Source organism: Panthera leo, chromosome C2 (genome assembly GCF_018350215.1).
Source record: "Panthera leo isolate Ple1 chromosome C2, P.leo_Ple1_pat1.1, whole genome shotgun sequence".
Classification (NCBI taxonomy): domain Eukaryota; kingdom Metazoa; phylum Chordata; class Mammalia; order Carnivora; family Felidae; genus Panthera; species Panthera leo.
Genome location: NC_056687.1, coordinates 149,266,164 through 149,284,445, shown reverse-complemented (window position 1 = coordinate 149,284,445; position 18,282 = coordinate 149,266,164). Strand labels below are relative to the sequence as shown.

At 41.4% G+C, this 18,282-nt stretch overlaps 1 protein-coding gene across 14 annotated transcripts in view; it reads right to left on the bottom strand.

The window, feature by feature from the left end:
* The window catches only part of ULK4 (unc-51 like kinase 4), a 570,273-nt gene that overhangs the window by 224,621 nt on the left and 327,370 nt on the right, over positions 1-18,282 (bottom strand). For 12 of the 14 annotated variants that reach the window (XR_006206962.1, XR_006206963.1, XM_042954274.1 and 9 more), the window contains one exon: positions 16,706-16,811. Coding sequence is in view for 11 of the 14 variants with exons in the window: in XM_042954274.1 (XP_042810208.1) it covers positions 16,706-16,811 (106 nt within the window). In the remaining 3 variants the exon portion in view is untranslated. Of the gene's footprint in view, positions 1-16,196; positions 16,354-16,705; positions 16,812-18,282 lie in introns of those variants that run through there. The other 2 variants (XR_006206964.1, XM_042954284.1) reach the window with 2 other exon arrangements.

The window sequence follows — 18,282 nt, the reverse complement described above, 5'->3', positions numbered from 1 at the left end:
CTACTATTTGTTGGGGCTCCGTTATTTGCCAAGTGCTTTACACACATGATCTCATTTAAATCTTACCAACCCTGCAAAGAAGATTTAAGCTCTACTTTATCAACGAGAAAACCAATTTCATGGTCCCACTGTGAGGACAGAATAGGGTGTTGGAACTCCAGATCTCTAGATTTTTCATTTCATGGAAGAAAAACTCAAGTAACGCACTCCATCTCAGAGTCGGACATATAAATAACGTGATAAGACAGGAGACTGGCCACAGCTCATAGGCAGACATGCCCTCAAGAAGCACAGTCCAAGCTAATAACTCCTATATCCTGAAACCACTTTCTCCAAAACCCTGCCTTCACAGGCTTCAATATTTTTTATGGTTTTCTGTTAGAACCTAAGTCTAATTGTATGCTTGGATTTGTTAATGGAAACTTATAGATACAGACATTTATATATATAAAGAATCCATTTTATAGCTTTCTTGTTAGGGAGTGTTTTGTTAATTACAGCATCCTTTCTGAGGGGTTTCAAAGTCTGCAACGATTCATTCATCTGCAGAGTACCTAGATAAATATTACAGCAACTTTGCAAGTAGGAAACCAAGAAAATGGGGGAAAGAGGAGAATACTGGCTTTTCTGCTGATTCATTAAGTAAACTATTGGCTAGTGTGAGTGGCAAGCCAAGAAAACACACACTTTGGAATCTTATGACGTACCGCACGATTCCACCAAAGAAAAATACTGACCTGTAGAGATTGAGCTCAACTAAAGATTTTCCAGACACTTAGTTTTATCTCATCCCCACATGCGGCTTTGAAAACTAAGCCTGCGGTGTGTTCTTGTCCAAGAAAAAGATATAGCCTAACATTTAAGCTGGGATCCTTGTTGTCTCCAAGTTTTATTACAAGTCTGTCTTTATCCAAATACTAGCTTGACAAAGAAGAGAGGTGAACGCATCTTTGAACAAAGAAAAGCCCATCTGGCGTCCACCTTATACTACTCTTAGAAAAGGTTTGGTAACAGTATCCTCACAAATAATTTCATGTCAATTTAAGCAAGGCCCATTCTAACAACATGAGAATAATTTCTTACGGAGGAAAGCTACTGAATTAAACTTGCTTTTCACATGGGAATTTACTTCAGATTTAGGTAGACATGTTTAAACACTCTTTGAAGCAAATGGGGGCAATTTTGTTAATGCAAAGTTTCAGTGATATCAAGATAGTAAGAAGAAAGAAAAATTCAAATACGTAACGAAATTGTTATTTAAATATATATAAGTTTCTTGGGTAACAATATTTTAAACTCGATTATTTGTGCCTTTTTTAAACATTAAAATTTATACACTATGTTAAGGGAAAGAAATCAAACAAAGGCCACATATCATATTGTGTGATTCCATTTATATAAAATGTCCAGAAGAAGCAAATCCATAAAGAGAGCAGATTGGTTGTTTCCATGGGATTGGGAGAAGAAGTAAAAGGGAACAAATGGAAGGGATACACGGGTTTTGGTCTGTTTTTTGTTTTGTTTTGTTTTGTTCTGTTTTTTGGAAGTCATGACAATGTTCTGGAATTATACAGTGGAAATAGTTACACAGCCTTGTGACAATACTGAAACCAATGAATTAGGAACTTAAACATGTTGAATTTTGTGGCGTAGGAATTCGATCTCAATTTTTAAAACTACAGTTTAAACAACCGAAATTTCACTAAATATGAAAAAGTATTTTCTATAATTGTCTTGAGAAACTTTAAAATATCAATCCTTAAAATCAGTCTTTCCTCCCACATGATGGAGTCTGTAGTCATGAGGGCACAGAAACTGCTGTTAGGTACAAAAGGGCATTTAGAAAGATGGGGGTTCAGAAAACTGAGGTGAAATCCTTGGGGCCACTAAGGAAATTAGGCCACGGCAGTCAGTGGGTCACCCTGGGACCTCTGTGTCCTGAAAGACTAATAGGTTTATTTTTGTGGCATTGACTATGGCCATTAATGCACTGGTCAGCTGGACTGTGTCCAGAACTAAAGAGAACCATACAAGAGCCCATCGGGGTCCATTAGAGTTGATGCTACTTAGGCAATCTGTTCATGCAAAGTTTTCACAGCTTAGCCTAGAGCTGGGCCCCAGTCAGCTTAGAGACACGAGTCAAAATAATAGGATTTTTGTTTTAGTTCACTGATTTATGGGGTGGTTTGTAAACCGACAACAGCCAACAGAACTTGAAAATAAACACCGTTTAGGATAAATTGGTATAACTGAATAAATTCTCAGCTGATGAAGTAAAATGAATGTCGAAATCAAGGAGCACTACGTATTTTGAAAGAGATGTTAACAAGGGATGCTATTAACAGAGGGCAGCAGAGAAATAAATATGTCTCTTAACAGCTGAAAAAAATCAACGAAATACCTCTGGCATCTTAAACGATAAGATATTATAAAACACAAATTGTGATATCACTATAGTCTAAACTCTACTCGCACACTCAACAGGGTGAGGTACTTTATTCCCCCTGCAGGTAACTAAAATAACAAATGTTGTCTAAGTAGCTCCAAAGGGGGAAACAAGAATCAAGTAGGGTAGAAATTAAGAGAGAAGCCAGTTTCAGCTCAATATAAAGAAACACTTTCTAATAATTAGGATTTTCTCAAAGATGGAGTATGCTGCTTTGTGAAAAAAAAAAAAAAAAAAAAAGAGGTTTTCTAATGCCAGAGGCATTCATGCAGTAATCTCTCAAGGTGACAGCCAATAAGAGATCCCAACCCTGGGCAGGAGCTGAGTCACTGAAGGATTTTTTTTAACCTGAATTATCATTAGCTTCACCCAAACCAATGGTCTTTAGTCAAGGTAGGTAGGTAGGGTAGTCTACCAACCAATTACCCAAGCCTCCATTAAAACTGAATTGCAGTCTACCACAAGTTTCCAGATGATTTTAAAGCTTTCAATAGCTTTTGACAAAAATAATAACCTCGTGCACCCTGAACGTACCAACCAGTTCTGATGTTTCCCACTGTGCTCACCAGCCTTCCCAGGACTGCAGCCACTCGGCCTCCTGCTGTTCGTCTGACATGCCAGGCACGCGCCCTCTTCGTGTCCAGTCTGCCCAGCGCCCCCCCGCCCCAGGGATCTGCTTCTTCAGTTCTTTCACATCCTCACTTAACAATCACCCTCAAAGTGAGGCTTTTGGCTACCCAAGGTAGGGTTTTCTATCCCACATCCATCCAGACATTTCCTAATCCCTTAGTCCTTTTACTTTTTCCTCGGTATTCGTCACCCTGTAACATCTAATGCTATCTAACATCACCCTCTTGTTCGTTTATTTGGTTTGCTGTTCATTTCCTCCACTGGAACCTAAGTTCCACGAGGGCAGAGATTTCTGTCGGTTTTGTTCATTGCTGTGCTCCTCACACTTGAACAATGCCTGGCACCAGGACTGAAGGAACCAGATCAGGGCTTCAAATTCTCTGTTTTTGTAAATAAGTTTTTACTGAAATACACTCACACTCATTCCTTTATGTATGGCCTACGGTTGTTTTGGAGCTCCAAGAGCGGAGCTGAGTAGCTGCCCGAGTCTGTGGCCACCAAGCCTAAGGTATGTGCTGTCTGGCTCTTCGCAGAACAGTCTGCCGACCCCTAGTGCACCAGTTGTGGGGCCATGTGAAGTTCTGCTTCTAAATGTCTAGGTAACTGAACTGGGTTAAAGATGGCCAAGGACTCTTTGCAGCTCCTGTTATCAAGAGGCGGAGTCTCTTTTCTCAGCTCTTGAACCAGCCTGGCTTCGTGATTTCCCTCCACCAACAGCGCGTGATGGAAGGGGCACGACATTTCCGAGGGGCCTCGCAGCTCTCATACGGGCTCTTCTTGAAGGTGGCTACCGTGTGAAGAAGACCAAGGGAGCCCCCCTGGAGGATGAGAGGCCCCACTGAGGATCCAGGCAGACAAGTGAGCCCAGCCCATGCTGCCAACCCACAGAATGGTGAGAAAATAAGTGGCTTATTTTAAGTGACTTAGCCTGGGGGTGGTTTATTATCTAGCAACGGCTAATTGACACAATGAGATTTATTAATTATCATTTTTAGATTAAACCCTTTAGGCAAATTTCTGCTCTTCCTCATGTATCTTCATACCGCTATAAAGGCAGCAGGCTCTTCCTGCACATATGAATTTATATGCAACTTCCTGTTATTTCTTTGTTGTTATTTCCTAACTTGAATCAAGATTTAATAACTAACTTTCACAAATATGTTGACTTGTAAAAACTTAAGAGTACTTTTGATATAGGTTGAGTTAGTTACTGTATAACAGAGGTTGGAAAACCATGGCCAGTGGGCTGGCCACCTCATTTTGGAAATAAAATTTCACTGAAGCAAGGTCATGTTCATTCATTCATGGACTGACAAAGACCATACGGCCTACAGGCCTACCACATTTGCTGTCTGGTCCTTTGCAGATGTTTGCCAACCTCTACTGTACAGCCTAATTTTGAATCTCATTCATAAAAGTAAAAGAATCTAAGATAGCTTCCAAGTACCCGTGCAAAGCCCAAGCAACTCTCAGTGACTTCCCGGTCTCTTCAGTTAAACGCCAATTCAGGGAGTTTTATAATAACCCTGGGAAGAAAGGAGTATTTTGAGTTCTGACATGAGCACAAACCAGCAGAGACAAACCTAACTTCTCCAAATGTTTCTTTCAGAGGCGCTACAGTTTTCTGGCTGCGGCAGTGTGTCGCGTAAATACATTTTCCTGACATTTCTCTGCTGGTAAAACTGAGCTGGAATTAATATCCATTATTGAAAGGTCATCGCACAGGGACAGGCCAGCAGCCACGTTTAAAATGTTAATAACTCTGATATTTTTCAAATGTAAACACAAGGTCTTCCTTTGTTTTATAATTCTCGCCCTAAATGGTTCGTTTAAAACTGAAAGCGGTTAAGCAAAAAAACCTGAATTGCGTAATGCGGGTGCATGCTGGTGGGATGGCGACTCTCTTTACCAGTCTGTGCGCTTTTCGGCCTGAGAGGCGGTGGGCACCGTACTGAAGCCTTCCCATATACCACCTCCCGTACCTCGTTGAGTCTGAGATGCCACGGATCGGAAGGAACAGCATTATTTCACATAAGCACGAAGAAAGAAAAAGTGCTGCGGGCTGCATTGCGTCGCACGCTTTATCACTAAAAACCCTATCCTACCCTCAATGCAAGGGCTGAGACTTCGGATATGGAGTCACTCGCTGACTGCCTTTCTATGTACATAAAAAAGGAACATGTAAATGAAATTAATTGGTTTAGTTTTTCTAAACAGTTCTTCCCCTTTGGAGGCCAACTCTGCTCGCTCTTCAACTCAGAATCATCAATGTCCATGTCGTTCCACATGCTTGATCCGTCAGAGCACTTGATACAGGAGAGCAGGGGGGGAGCAGACCCTCCAGAGACCTCTCAGCGCTGTTAGCGCATGGTCTGAGGCTGAAACTCAGTTTACGCCGGCCTAACACAGCACTGGTATGAAGCACTCGAAGGCAAGAATACTCATTTCCTCCTCTACCTTACAGTTCACTTATATGCAGGTGACTTTTCAAGTATCAACGTTGGAAATAGCTCTCTGTTTGGAAGAGGGAACTGAATTCTGTGGGAACTGTAATGAATATATAAATGAGTGATTGAGCCAGAATTTATCCAAAATAAAGATTAACAGGAAGACCTAATTCAAACCAACCACTTACATTCAAGGCCACAGAGTGGCAGGTCACCAATGACTCTTCGCGCGGCCACACTCCGGTGAATCTTAATACGCTCTGGGTTTGCAAACATGCGTCAGATCTTACCCAGCTTTGGAAAAATCAGTCTGCACAGTCAGTAACCAAGGGGTCTGAGAAGCGGCAGAGCATGAAGGAAAATCAGACCTTGCGCTCATCTCTAGAGACTGGAAGCAGACTGTTCTGCAGGCCGCAGGAGCCTCCCCGCCTCTCTTCCCTTCTACCCTCTAATAGAAGGGGCCGGCAAGGAGTTCCCAAACCCTGTACTCTTGGAACCCACCACCTTTCCTCACCCCGCCATCCTTGCGGCCTGGCCACGCTCCTCAGCCTTAAGACCACGTGGACCCACCTCGCCCACTATCTCTACCTCATCTGCCACCGCAGCTTATGACCACAGCCGTTCACCCACCGTCTCCTGCAGTCAAAACAGAAAGACGATTTTGCACGTCATCCTTCAGAGGCAACGGTCTACCATTTTCAACCGGAGCCCCTTCCACTGTGACACGTGGAACTCACAGTCGTTAGCAAAAGCCCTCAAATTGTCCACTTCCTTCTACACATTTCTAGGTGGTGCTGTCTTGTTCCGTACAGCTGCTTCTAGACCGAAGGTTGGCAAAGCTTTTTCTTAAAAGGCCATAATAGTAAATGTTTCAGGCTTTATGGGTCACACAGTCTGTGTCTCAACTACTCGACAGTGCCATTATAAAACAAATCTAGCCAAAGATACATGTAAATGAAGGGACGTGTCTATGTGCCAACAAAACTTTATTTGTAAAAGCAAGCAGACAGCTGGTGGGCAACAGTTTACTAATCTCAGATCAACAGTCTCCACCGCCTGCTTCTTCTCTCCCAACTGCCATCACCCTCAGACCACTTATTCACTTCCGCTCATTCCCTGAGCACAGTATTAACACTAACATCACTAATATTATTAGCATTAACTAACACTACTCTCGCCACGATTACTTTTGTGATTTCCAGTTCACTCCACAAAGCCTGGAATGGGGCCAGGAATCAGGAGAACTGAAGCTTCCATGGTTGCGGCTGGGGACAGACTAGAAGAGGAAAACATTACGAATGTAAAACAGCCCCTCTGTAACAGAGGGCCCTTGACACGTCAGCGTCACTAGCTTCCTGGCAAATCTGCCTGGGCTTCTTCGGGTGCTCTGGCTCTAACAGTCCGCCGCATGCAGTATCCCTGTAGCCACAGAGGTCACCTCATAACCAACCCTTCCATACCTGATCTCTCAGTTCCCTAAGTGCCTCTCCTCGAGCATTTTGTCCTTCATCTCGCCTCAGCCACATAACTCCACATTTTTACGAGCCAGGACCTACAGTCTCTCTATTCTCAAATTCAGACATCTGACTCCTTACCGACTCTCTCAACCAGCCAACAGGGCTGCTAAGAATCTTACCAGCACTATTTTGTAGTCTCCTAATTCTCGGTCCAAAGTTAGAATGTTCTGAAGGGATTCGTGGGTGGGCTTTTTGTTCAACGAAACAAATATCAGTAAGATTTACAGGAAACCAAGTGACGTCACCAAGACGGTGATAGAGACGGTTCCTGACTTTACTCCCTTCACGACAAGAAACAACTATTCAAGAACGAGACACCACTGAGAGAATCCTTGAACACAGACGTAAGGCTGAAGTCCACCCCTATTACCACAGAGAACGAGACGGACCACATTAGAAGAGTAAGAGAAACAGCCACGTGGTGACCATATTGCCCCTCCCCCAGGCCATGGCAGCACCCCAGGGAAAGGTCTCTTCAATTCCGCTAATGGGAAAATGAACCCACAGGGACAAACAGCAACCCCCTCAAAGTTTTGAGTTGCTTTGCAGGAGACCCTCGTCTGATCTTGCACCACGGGGATTGCAGGGGGGAATCTGCGGGGCTCAATCACTGGACATCTGACTACCGGTGAAGCAGGGAAGGGCTTCTAACACCCAGCACAGGGACCTGGGCAGACTGAGTTTGTATCTGCGATGCCCAAGCAGTAATATCAATGAACAGCTTTACTCATCTGTACATTCCAGTTGGGGGTGCACCGTGATCAGGGAACTCACTGCACAGTGCGGATCTGTCTGATTTGGATCTTCAAACAAGTTTTGCCATCCCTAGAGCCCAGTTCGCCCATGCCCAGGCAAGGGGCTGAATCACGGCCTTACCTGCTATGGGGAGTAACTTCCAGCACAATCTGACTAGAAGGGCTGGTGACAAGTGGAAGCAGTGCGACCCAGTGACACTTGAGCCAAAGGCAGTTGAGGAAGCAGAGCTGATCCCCTGCAGAGCAAAGCCAGTACCGGGCATGGAGTATTCCTGTGCTACATACAAGTGGAGGATTCATTCGCCACCAAGGCTGAGGGTAACTCTTGGCTCCTCTCAACTAAGGGGGCTACTTGGGAAACTGAGGGTAACATGGAGTGGCGCCTTTATATCTTGTCCAGGCAAGGGAGCAGCAACGTAGCTCCACGCACTGTGCAGGGTGTTATTTGGCCCCATTGGACCAGATGGGCTGGGGACACATCCTCGAAGCTGTGAGCCCAGTAGCACTTGATCCAAGAGGTGGGCAAGCAGAGCCAACAGTTTGCAGACCAAGCCCAGTGGCCCTGTTCAGTCAGAGAACTCAGGGTGCAAGCTGGCTTGACTTAGGTCAACAAAGAGCTTTGGCAGCTTGAGGGTTGTTTCTCCTAATGTTCTCAGGCAGGCAGTGTCATTCGTAGCCCTGCTGGTTGCTGAATTATGGCCTTCAGCCAATCTAACCCGAACACACAGGCAACGGTAGAGCCCATTCCATAACCCAAAGTACAGTGGCACATAAACACCGAGCACAGCCCATGGCTTTGCCCATCTGCAGAGCAAAACTGGCAGCCTCACCTGACAAGGGAATTCAGTACACTCTCACCTGATTCAGATCCCCAAATAATGAACTCTACAGGTGCTGGATACCATCCTGCTGTCCTGCTAGGGCAGGGAAGCTAATTCATAGCCTCAATCTCCTACTGAATAAAGTACCCAGTCTTGACCATCTAGAAAGCCTAATCGGAGAATCCAACCAACCATGGAGCCCATCCCACAGCCTCACTCAGATAGGGAACAGAGCCTGAAATCCTATCCAACTGTTCCACGCCAGTGGCACATCTCTTCCATCCCTGAGGACAAATAGTTGCCTCACCTCCAAAACAGACAAAAACAGCCCATCCCACTTGCCCAAGGACATTTCCAGCAAACACACCCAGAAACCCAAGCTGAGCTGACTGGTGAAGAGCCATCTCTGCCAAAGGAAACTTGCAAAGTCTGGAAGAGGATCTTGATTACTCAAATGCGTGGATATTAACCCAAGGAATAAGGATCATAAAAAGTCTGGTAAATATGACACCATCAAAGGAAACTAACAAAGCTCCAATAACTGGCCGCCCCCCAAAATTGAGATCTATGCACTGTCAAGACAAAGAATTCAGGAAAATCTTTTAAAGAAGCTCAGTGAACAAGAAAACACAGCAAGGAAATGAATTAGAAAAACAATGCATAAAAAAAAAACAAGAAATTCAATAAGGAAATAGCAACCATCAAAAAACAAACAAACAAATCCCCGAGTTGAAAAGTAACTAAATTGATGAATTCAATAGTGCTTTCAGAGTAGACTCAGCAATAAAGAAGAAGGAACCAATGACCTGGAGGAAAGGTGATTATACAGTCAAAGAAGCAAAAAGAAAAAGCGATGAAAGACTAAAGAAAGCCTACAGGAATTATGGGGACACAATAAAAGAAAAAATATTCACATTATGGAGATTCCAGAATGAGAAGAGAAAGGATATTTAATGTAATAATTGCTGAAAACTTCCAGAAACTGGGGAGAGGAATGGACATCTAGATGCATGAGGTCCAAAGGACCCTAAAGAGGTTGAACCTGAACAGAGTTACACTGAGACACATTATAATCAAGTTGTCAGAAGTAATAAACAAAGAAAGAATTTTAAAAGCAGCAAGAGAAAAGAAAGAAGGTTACATACATGGAAACCCCCACAAAATTCCTGCCAAATTTCTAAACAGAAACTTTCAGACAAGAAGAGAATGGGATGGCATATTTAAAATGTTGAAAGAGATTAACTATAAACCAAGAGTTCTATACCCAGTGAAACTGTCTTTTAGAAATGAAGGAGGAACAAAGACTTTCCTAAATAAACAAAAGAAGTTCATTACCATCAGAAATGCATTATAACAAATGCTAAAGGAAGTTCTTTGAGTGGAAGTAAAAGAATACCAAATACCATCATAAAAATACAAAAAGATCCTGTAAATCTCACTGGTAAGGGTAAGTATACAGTCAGAGCTAGATTCTACAATACATAACAGTGGTGAATAATACTCTAGTTTACAAGTTTTAAGACAACAAAGGTATTCAAAGTAACCATAATTACAATAATCTGTTCTTAATTACACAATTAAAAAAAACCATCTAAATTGTAACAGCAATAACCTAAAATGTAAGAGAGAGAGGTACAAGTGTCAAGTTTAAAAACTCAGCTGAAGTTGTTATCAGCTTAAAATAGGGGTGTTACAAGCTTAAAATATTTTACATAAGCCTCAATGTAACAAAAAGAAAAAATCCCATAGTAATTACATAAATAACATGCCAAAAAAGTCAAAACATATGGTATCAGGACATCAAAACTCAAAAAAAAAAACAAAAACAAAACAAAACAAAAAACAAAAACAGGTTAAAGAACAATGAATCTATAATACAACCAGAAACGATCAACAAAATGGCAACAGTAAGTCCCTACCTATCAATAATTTCTTTAAGCAAACAAATTAAATTCTCTAATGAAAGGGCACAGAAGGGCTAAATGAATTAAAAAACAAAACAAAACAAGATCCAGCAATATGTGAAGAGTCTTCACTGAGAGTGAGGGGATGAAAGAAACATTTCAAGAAAATGGTAACCAAAAAAAAAAGCAGGGGTAGATATGCTTATGTCAAACAAAATGGACTTTCAGCTAAAAATGACCAGAGACAAAAGATCATTATATGATAATAAAGAGGTCAGTACATGAAAATATACCAATTATAAATATTTATGTGCTGAACATTGGAGTTCCTAAATATATAAGCAAAGACTAACTGATGTAAAAGGAGAAATAACAGTTATACAGTAATAGTTGGGGAGTTTAATACTCTACTCTCAACAAAGGATAAATCAACCAGACAGACAATCTACAAGGAAACAGCAGATGTGAACAACACTAGAGACCAAATGGAGCTAACAGACATACATAGAGAATTCTACCCAACAACGGCAGGATACACATTCTTTTTAGTCACTTTATTTTTGAAGTTTATTCATGTATCTTGAGAGTGTGTGTGCGTGCATGTGCAAGAGCAGGGGAGGGGCAGAGAGAGAGAGAGAAAGAGAGAATCCCAAGCAGGCTCCACATTGTCAGTGCAGAGCCTGATGTGGGGCTTGAACTCATGAACCATGAGATCATGACCCAAGCCCAAACCAAGAGTCGGACGCTTGAGCCACCCAGGCACCCCCACATTCTTTTCTAGTGCACACTGAACATGTTCTAAGACAGACCATACATTAGGCCACAAAACAAGTCTTAGCAAATTTTAAAAGGCTGAAATCATATTAAGTATCTTCTCTGACACAATGGCATGAAACTAGAAATCAGTACCAATAGGAAAACTGGAAAACTCACAAATACATGGAAATTAAACACTCTCATGAACAACATAGGTTAAAGAAGACATTAAGCATGAGATTAAAACAAAGTTTGGGGCGCCTGGGTGGCTCAGTCGGTTAAGCAGCTGACTCTTGGTTTCGGCTCGTGTCATGATTTCACAGTTCACGGGATCAAGCCACACAACAGGTTCCATGGTATGAGCACGGAGCCTGCTTGGGATTCCCTCTCCCCTTCTCTCTCTGCCCCTCCCCTGCTGTGTGTGCTCTCTCTCAAAATAAATAAGTAAACTTTTAAAAAATAAATAAAACAAAGCTTAAGACAAATGGAAATGGAAACAGAGCATATCAGAACTTGAAGGATGCAGCAAAAGTAGTTCTAAGAGGGAAGTTCAGAGCAATAATGCCTACATTAAGAAGAGCCCAAATGAACACCCTGAATCTACACCTGAAGGAGCTAGAAAAAGACAAACCAACTGTAATGCAATGACATTGTATGATGACAGATCGTAGCTACACTTGCGGTGAGCACAGCATAACGTACAGACTTAGCGAATCACTATGTTGTACATCTGAAACGCAACTGTGCTTCAATTTTAAGAAAAAGAACTGAGCCCAAAGTTAACAGAAAGATCAGAACATAAATAAATGAAACAGAAAACAGAAAAAGAATAGAAAAGATTAATCAAACTAAGAGTTGGTTCTTTGAACAGGTAAACAAAACTGACAAACCCTCACTAGGTTAATCAGAGAGAGAGAGAGAGAAAGGTCTCAAATCAACAAAATTATAAATGAAAAAGGAAACATTACAATGGACACCACAGAAATTCAAAACATGATTAAGAGGCTACTATAAACAACTACACACCAACAAATTGGACAACTTATAAGAAATGAAAAAATTCCTAGAAATGTACAACTTACCAAGACTGACTCAAGCAAAAAATAGAAAATCTGAACAGACAGATTACTAGTAAGAAGATTGAATCAGTAAGCAAAAACTTCCCAACAAAGAAAAGCCCAGGACGAGATGGCTTCACTGGTGACTTTTACCAAACATTTAAATAAGAATACCAACTATTCTCAAACTCTTCCAAAAAAATTTAAGAGTAGGAAACATTCTTGAACTCATTTTTACAAAGCCAGCATTTATCCTGTTACTAAAAACCACAAAAGGACACTATTAAGAAAGAAAACTGCAGGCCAATATCCCTGATGAATATAGATGCAAAAATTATCAACAAAACATTAGCAACCCAAAGTCAGCAGCACAGCAAAGGATCATTCACCACAAATAAGTGGGATTTATCCCTGGGATTCAAGAATGCTTCAACATATGCAAAATCAATGTGATAGGTCACATTAATAGAAAGAAAGGAAAGAATCATATGATCATCTTACTAGACACAGAAAAAGCATTTGATAAAATTCAATGTCCATTCATGATAAAATCTAAAAATTAGGCATAAAGAACATACCCTAACATAATAAAGGCCAAATATGACAAGTCTACACTTTAACATTAGCCTCAATTGCGAAAGACTAAATCTTTTCCTCTAAGGTCAGGAAAAAAAAGGCTACTCTCAATATTTCTGTTCAACATAGTACAAGAAGTCCTCGCCAGAACAATCAGGCACGAAAAAGAAATAAAAGTCTTTATAAAGGCACGTAAAAGGAATTGTAAACAAAGAAGCAAAACTGTCTTTTTGTAGATGATGTCATTTTATTTTTTTTAATATGAAATTTATTGTCAAATTGGTTTCCATACAACACCCAGCGCTCATCCCAACAGGTGCCCGCCTTAATGCTCATCACCTACTTTCCCCTCTCTCCCCCCATCAACCCTCAGTTTACTCTCAATTTTTAAGAGTCTCTTATGGTTTGCCTCCCTCCCTTTTTTTTCCCCCTTCCCCTCCCCCTTGGTCTTCTGTTAAGTTTCTCAGGATCCACATAAGAGTGAAAACATATGGTATCTGTCTTTCTCTGTATGACTTATTGCACTTAGCATCACACTCTCCAGTTCCATCCACGTTGCTACAAAAGGCCAGATTTCATTCTTTCTCATTGCCAAGTAGTATTCCATTGTATATATAAACCACAACTTCTTTACCCATTCATCAGCTGATGGACATTTAGGCTCTTTCCATAATCTGGCTATTGTGGAAAGGGCTGCTACAAACACCAGGGTACAAGTAGCCCTATGAGATGATGTCATTTTAAATAAAGAAACTCTAAAGACTCAACCAAAAATGGTTAGATCTAATCAGTAAAGTCAGTGAAGTCGCAGGATACAAAATTAACAAAAAAATCAATAGCATTTCTATATGCTAACAATGAATTTTCTGAAAAACGAAGAAATCAATCCCAGTTCCAACAGCATCAAACACAACAAAATCTTAGGAATAAACGTAAGTAAAGAAGTGAAGGATGTCTATTCTGAAAAATACAACACACTAATGAAAGAAATCAAAGAAGAAAGGAAGAAATGGGAAAGTATGATATGTCCATAGATTGGAAGAAGATTGCTAAAATGTCAAAAATACCAAAAGCCATCTAGATATTCAATGGAATCCGTATCAAGATGACAATGACGTTTTTTACAGAAGTAGAAAAAAACACTCCTAAAACCCAGATGGACCCACAAAAGACCCCGAATACCCAAAGAAATCCTGAGAAAGAAGAAAAAAGCAGGAGGCATCACAGTTCCTACTTGCAATCTAGAGTATAAATTTATGGTCATCAAAACACTATGGTGCTGGCACAAACACAAAGAGACCAATGGAACAGAATCAGAAGCCCAGAAATAAATCCAAGCACATACAGTCAACTAATATTTGACAAGGGAACTAAGAACACTGAGTGGAGAACAGATAGAATGAAATTGGACCTATATTTTACACCACTCATGAAAATTAATTCAAAATGGATTAGATACTTAAATTTAAGACTTGAAACCATGAAAGCCCTAGAAAAAAAATATAGGAGTAAAACTTCTTGACATGCATCTTGATAATGACTTTTTGGATGTGATGCTTAAAACACAGGCAACGAACAGAAAAATAAACAAGTGGGATGACATCCAACTAAAAACCTTCTGTACACCAAAGAACCCATCAAGAAAGTAAAAAAACAACCTATGGAGTGAGAAAAAGTATTTGCAAACCATGTATCTGACCAGGGGCTAAAATCCAAAATACACAAAGAAATCATACGGTTGGGATGAGCACTGGGTATTATATGTATGTGATGAATCACTCAATTCTACTTCTGAAACCAATATTACACTACATGTTAATTAATTAACTTGGATCTACATAAAATTTTAAAAAAAGACATCATATGACGCAGTAGCAAAAAAAAGTAACCCAATTAAAAAATGGGTAAAGGACCTACCTGAACACACGCTTCTCCAAAGAACATACACAAAAGGCCAACTGGTACATGAAAAGATGCCTAACATCACGAGTCATTAGAAAAATGCAAATTAAAACCACAATGCAGTATCACCTTATGCCTGCTAGAACGGCCACCACTGATAAGGCCAACGATAACAGACGCTGGCATGGATGAGGAAAAGGACCCTTGCGCACTGTTGGCAGGGATGTAAATTGGTGCAGCCTTCCCATACTATGGAAAACAGTATGGAGGATCCTCAAAACAAGCAGACAAACAGAACAAACAAACAAAAAACAAAGAGCTATCATAGGATCCAGTAATTCCACTTCTGGGAATACACCCAAAGGAAACAAAAACACTAACTCAGAAAGCTACCTGCACCTGCATGTTCACAGCAGCATTATTTGCAGTAGCCAGACATGAAAACAAACTAAGTGTCCATCAAGCAGTCAATGGATAAAGAAGGAAGGGTGTGTATGTATACACATAATGGAATATTATTCGGCCATAGAAAAGGAAAACCTACCATTGGTAACAACATGGTTAAACCCCCAAAGCGTTATGCTTTGTGAAATAAGTCAGAAACAGAAAGACAAATATTGTACGATCTCACTTATATGTGGAATCTAAACTATCACCACCGAACTCACAGAAAAACAGATCAGACTTGTGGTTACCAGAAGCAGAGGAAAAGGAGAAAGGTGGTCAAAAGGTACAAGCCCCCAGTTGTAAAAATAAGTAAGTTCTAGGGCTGTAATATACAACATAAGATGACGGTTAGCATTGCTACATGATATACAGGAAAAGTGTTAAGAGCAAATCCTAACAGTTCTCATTATAAGGAAAAACCATTCCCAGTTTTTCTTTCTTTTCTTTGTATTGTATCTATAGGAGAAGATGGACGTTAGCTAAACCTATCGTGGTAATCACTGCACGATATATGTAAACCGAATCATCACACCATACTGCTTAAACCTATACAGTGATGTTGTATCAATTATTTCTCAATGAAACCAGAAAAAAATTTACAAGAAACTAACAAAGTTTTTGCTAGACTCACATTGAAAGAAGCACCACTGGTTTGGACTGAGGAGACCAGGGATAATTCCTTTTACAATGAAAAACAGTTGTAGGGTCCCAAACTTCTACAGGGAAGAATCAGGCTTAGAGTCTTACTCAGCTACAAGTATGGGCCACTCTTATGGGAAAAGAACAACGATTCAGAAGTTAGAGGCAAGAGCCACACAGAACCATTCCCAGGGCAAACTATTCTCAAAGCACGGGAGTATTTTTTTCCTTTGGGAACAATGAGGGCTGAGGAAACGTGTCCCCCAAGATTTCAACATTGTCATGGATCGGTGACTGTTATCTACCTTTACTTTGCCCTTTTAAATGAGAGTTCCTCTGATGGTCCTTCTTGCTACGTCTCCTCGTTACAGTCTAGAAATGTGGCAGAGCAGTAACGTGTGTCCTTAGCTCACAGGTCTTCAAGTTCGAGAGGACCAAAATTCAAGGAGCCGCACCTGACAAAAATGTACCCCAGGGGTTGCATACATATCTAGACTTAACATATTTTATTTATTTAGAGAGGGAGAGCAAACATGCCAGTAGGGGAGAGGGGCAGAGGGAAAGAAAGCGAGAGAGAATCTTAAGCACGCTCCACACTCAGCACGGAGCCCGACGTGGGGCTCAATCACACGACCGTGATATCATGACCCGAGGCGAACTCAGATGCTTAACCAACTGAGCCACTCAGCCGCCCCTGATTCATCAACTTTAAACAGCACTTCTTGACTCCCTGCTACGTATGATGAGGAAAATAACAAATAGGCAAAAAAAACAAGAGTCTCAAAAGGAATTCTAAGAAGCATTTACCTTGTTCATAAAGTAGCTTCATATTTGAATCTTTGCAGGCCACCAGATTGTTGAGCAACGCAATCACACTTTGCATGGTGTGACCCAGAATGTTCTCCTGATGTTCCTGCAATAGATCACAAATGTCATCATAACTATACAGAATTACAATTACACCACGATAGAGACAAATGATCGGGTGACCTCTGTCCCTTCATCCTTTGCATGAGGCTAAATGGTCAACTTTCTGCACCTAACGAAGCAGATCCTTCCGCATTGAGACACTCCCCCCATCCGCGTGTTCAGTTAGCTGGGAGGCAGCATGAGTCATTCAGAGCACAGTGCGGCTGCATGTGGCCTCCAACCCAGGAGCTGAGTGACAGCCACACAGCTGTCTCTGCTTCAGATGGGTGACGCAGGAGTCAGAGTGACCAGAAGTTAACTACGTGGACCTGGGGAGACCGCACCTGAAAGTGACCGAGGTCACAAAATGAAACTGCCAGGTCTTGGAGGGACAACACACGGCAGAGCGACCAGGAGACCCTTGATGGACACGTGGTTTCCAAGGCTTACGAGAACACCCACGCTGCATCTGGCTCTGAGGCTGCCGTGTCACCGGATGTGGGTCTCTCAGCAATGACAGCCCCTTGGCGTCATGCGCCTCGCCATCTGTGTCTTCGCTTGATGTAAGACAAGGGCTTTGCTTGCCAAATACCGATGCCCCCGAATTTCTAACTTTCTTTAGAAACACACACTGAAGAGTAAATGGTAACGCTTGAATGTTCCACTGACACGGGCTCAAGAAGATGAATAGGGAAGCGATGGTCCGCCACCAATTTCATCTAATTATTCGTACAGTTGGTTGCGAGGAAAGGGTGATTAATAGGCACAAGATGACACGACACGTTATTCATGATAAAGTAACTAACGATACATAGGAAACCTATTCTAGTCAAGAAAAGAGGAGCTAATCAATCTTTTCAGGGTTTTTTTTTTTTTTTTTTTTTTGGTCCCATTCAGTAAAATAACACATTCCACTGCTTATTCAAAGACCAGCGTGTCAGCAAATATAGGTCCTTTTCACTGGAGATAAATCCATTGTTCCTTTGATCTACACATTTTTATGATTGAATGTATCTTTTCTACGATGCTCTTGGTGATATTTTTGCCTCTTTGTGAAGCCAGTACTTCAATTTTCCCTTGTGCTGATGGGGTGAGGCCGCTTGTTGATACAGGCATTTCCTTTAGTACAAAAACCAACTATCCAAACCTCCATGACCCCTGAACACTAAGAACCCAGGACTGTACCCTGGCCAACCAGGTTCTCGGACTCCTGCCCTGGAGTTTGCAGACTCCCTGCAGAATGAAGGCCTCTGCCAGCCGCACTACTCAGCCTGCAGAGGGGCGTGAGGCGAAGGTGCACTCTGATTATTAGCAGCCCCCACCAACCTTATCCCTGGGGGTCCTCGGGACCAAATATTTGATGCAGGAAATAAAAAAGAGACCCATAATCCTGCAACCAGACTGAGAGAAATGGTTCCTTTTCTAGCCATTATTAAATTTTTTTTTTATTTTTTTAATGTTTGTTTATTTTTGAG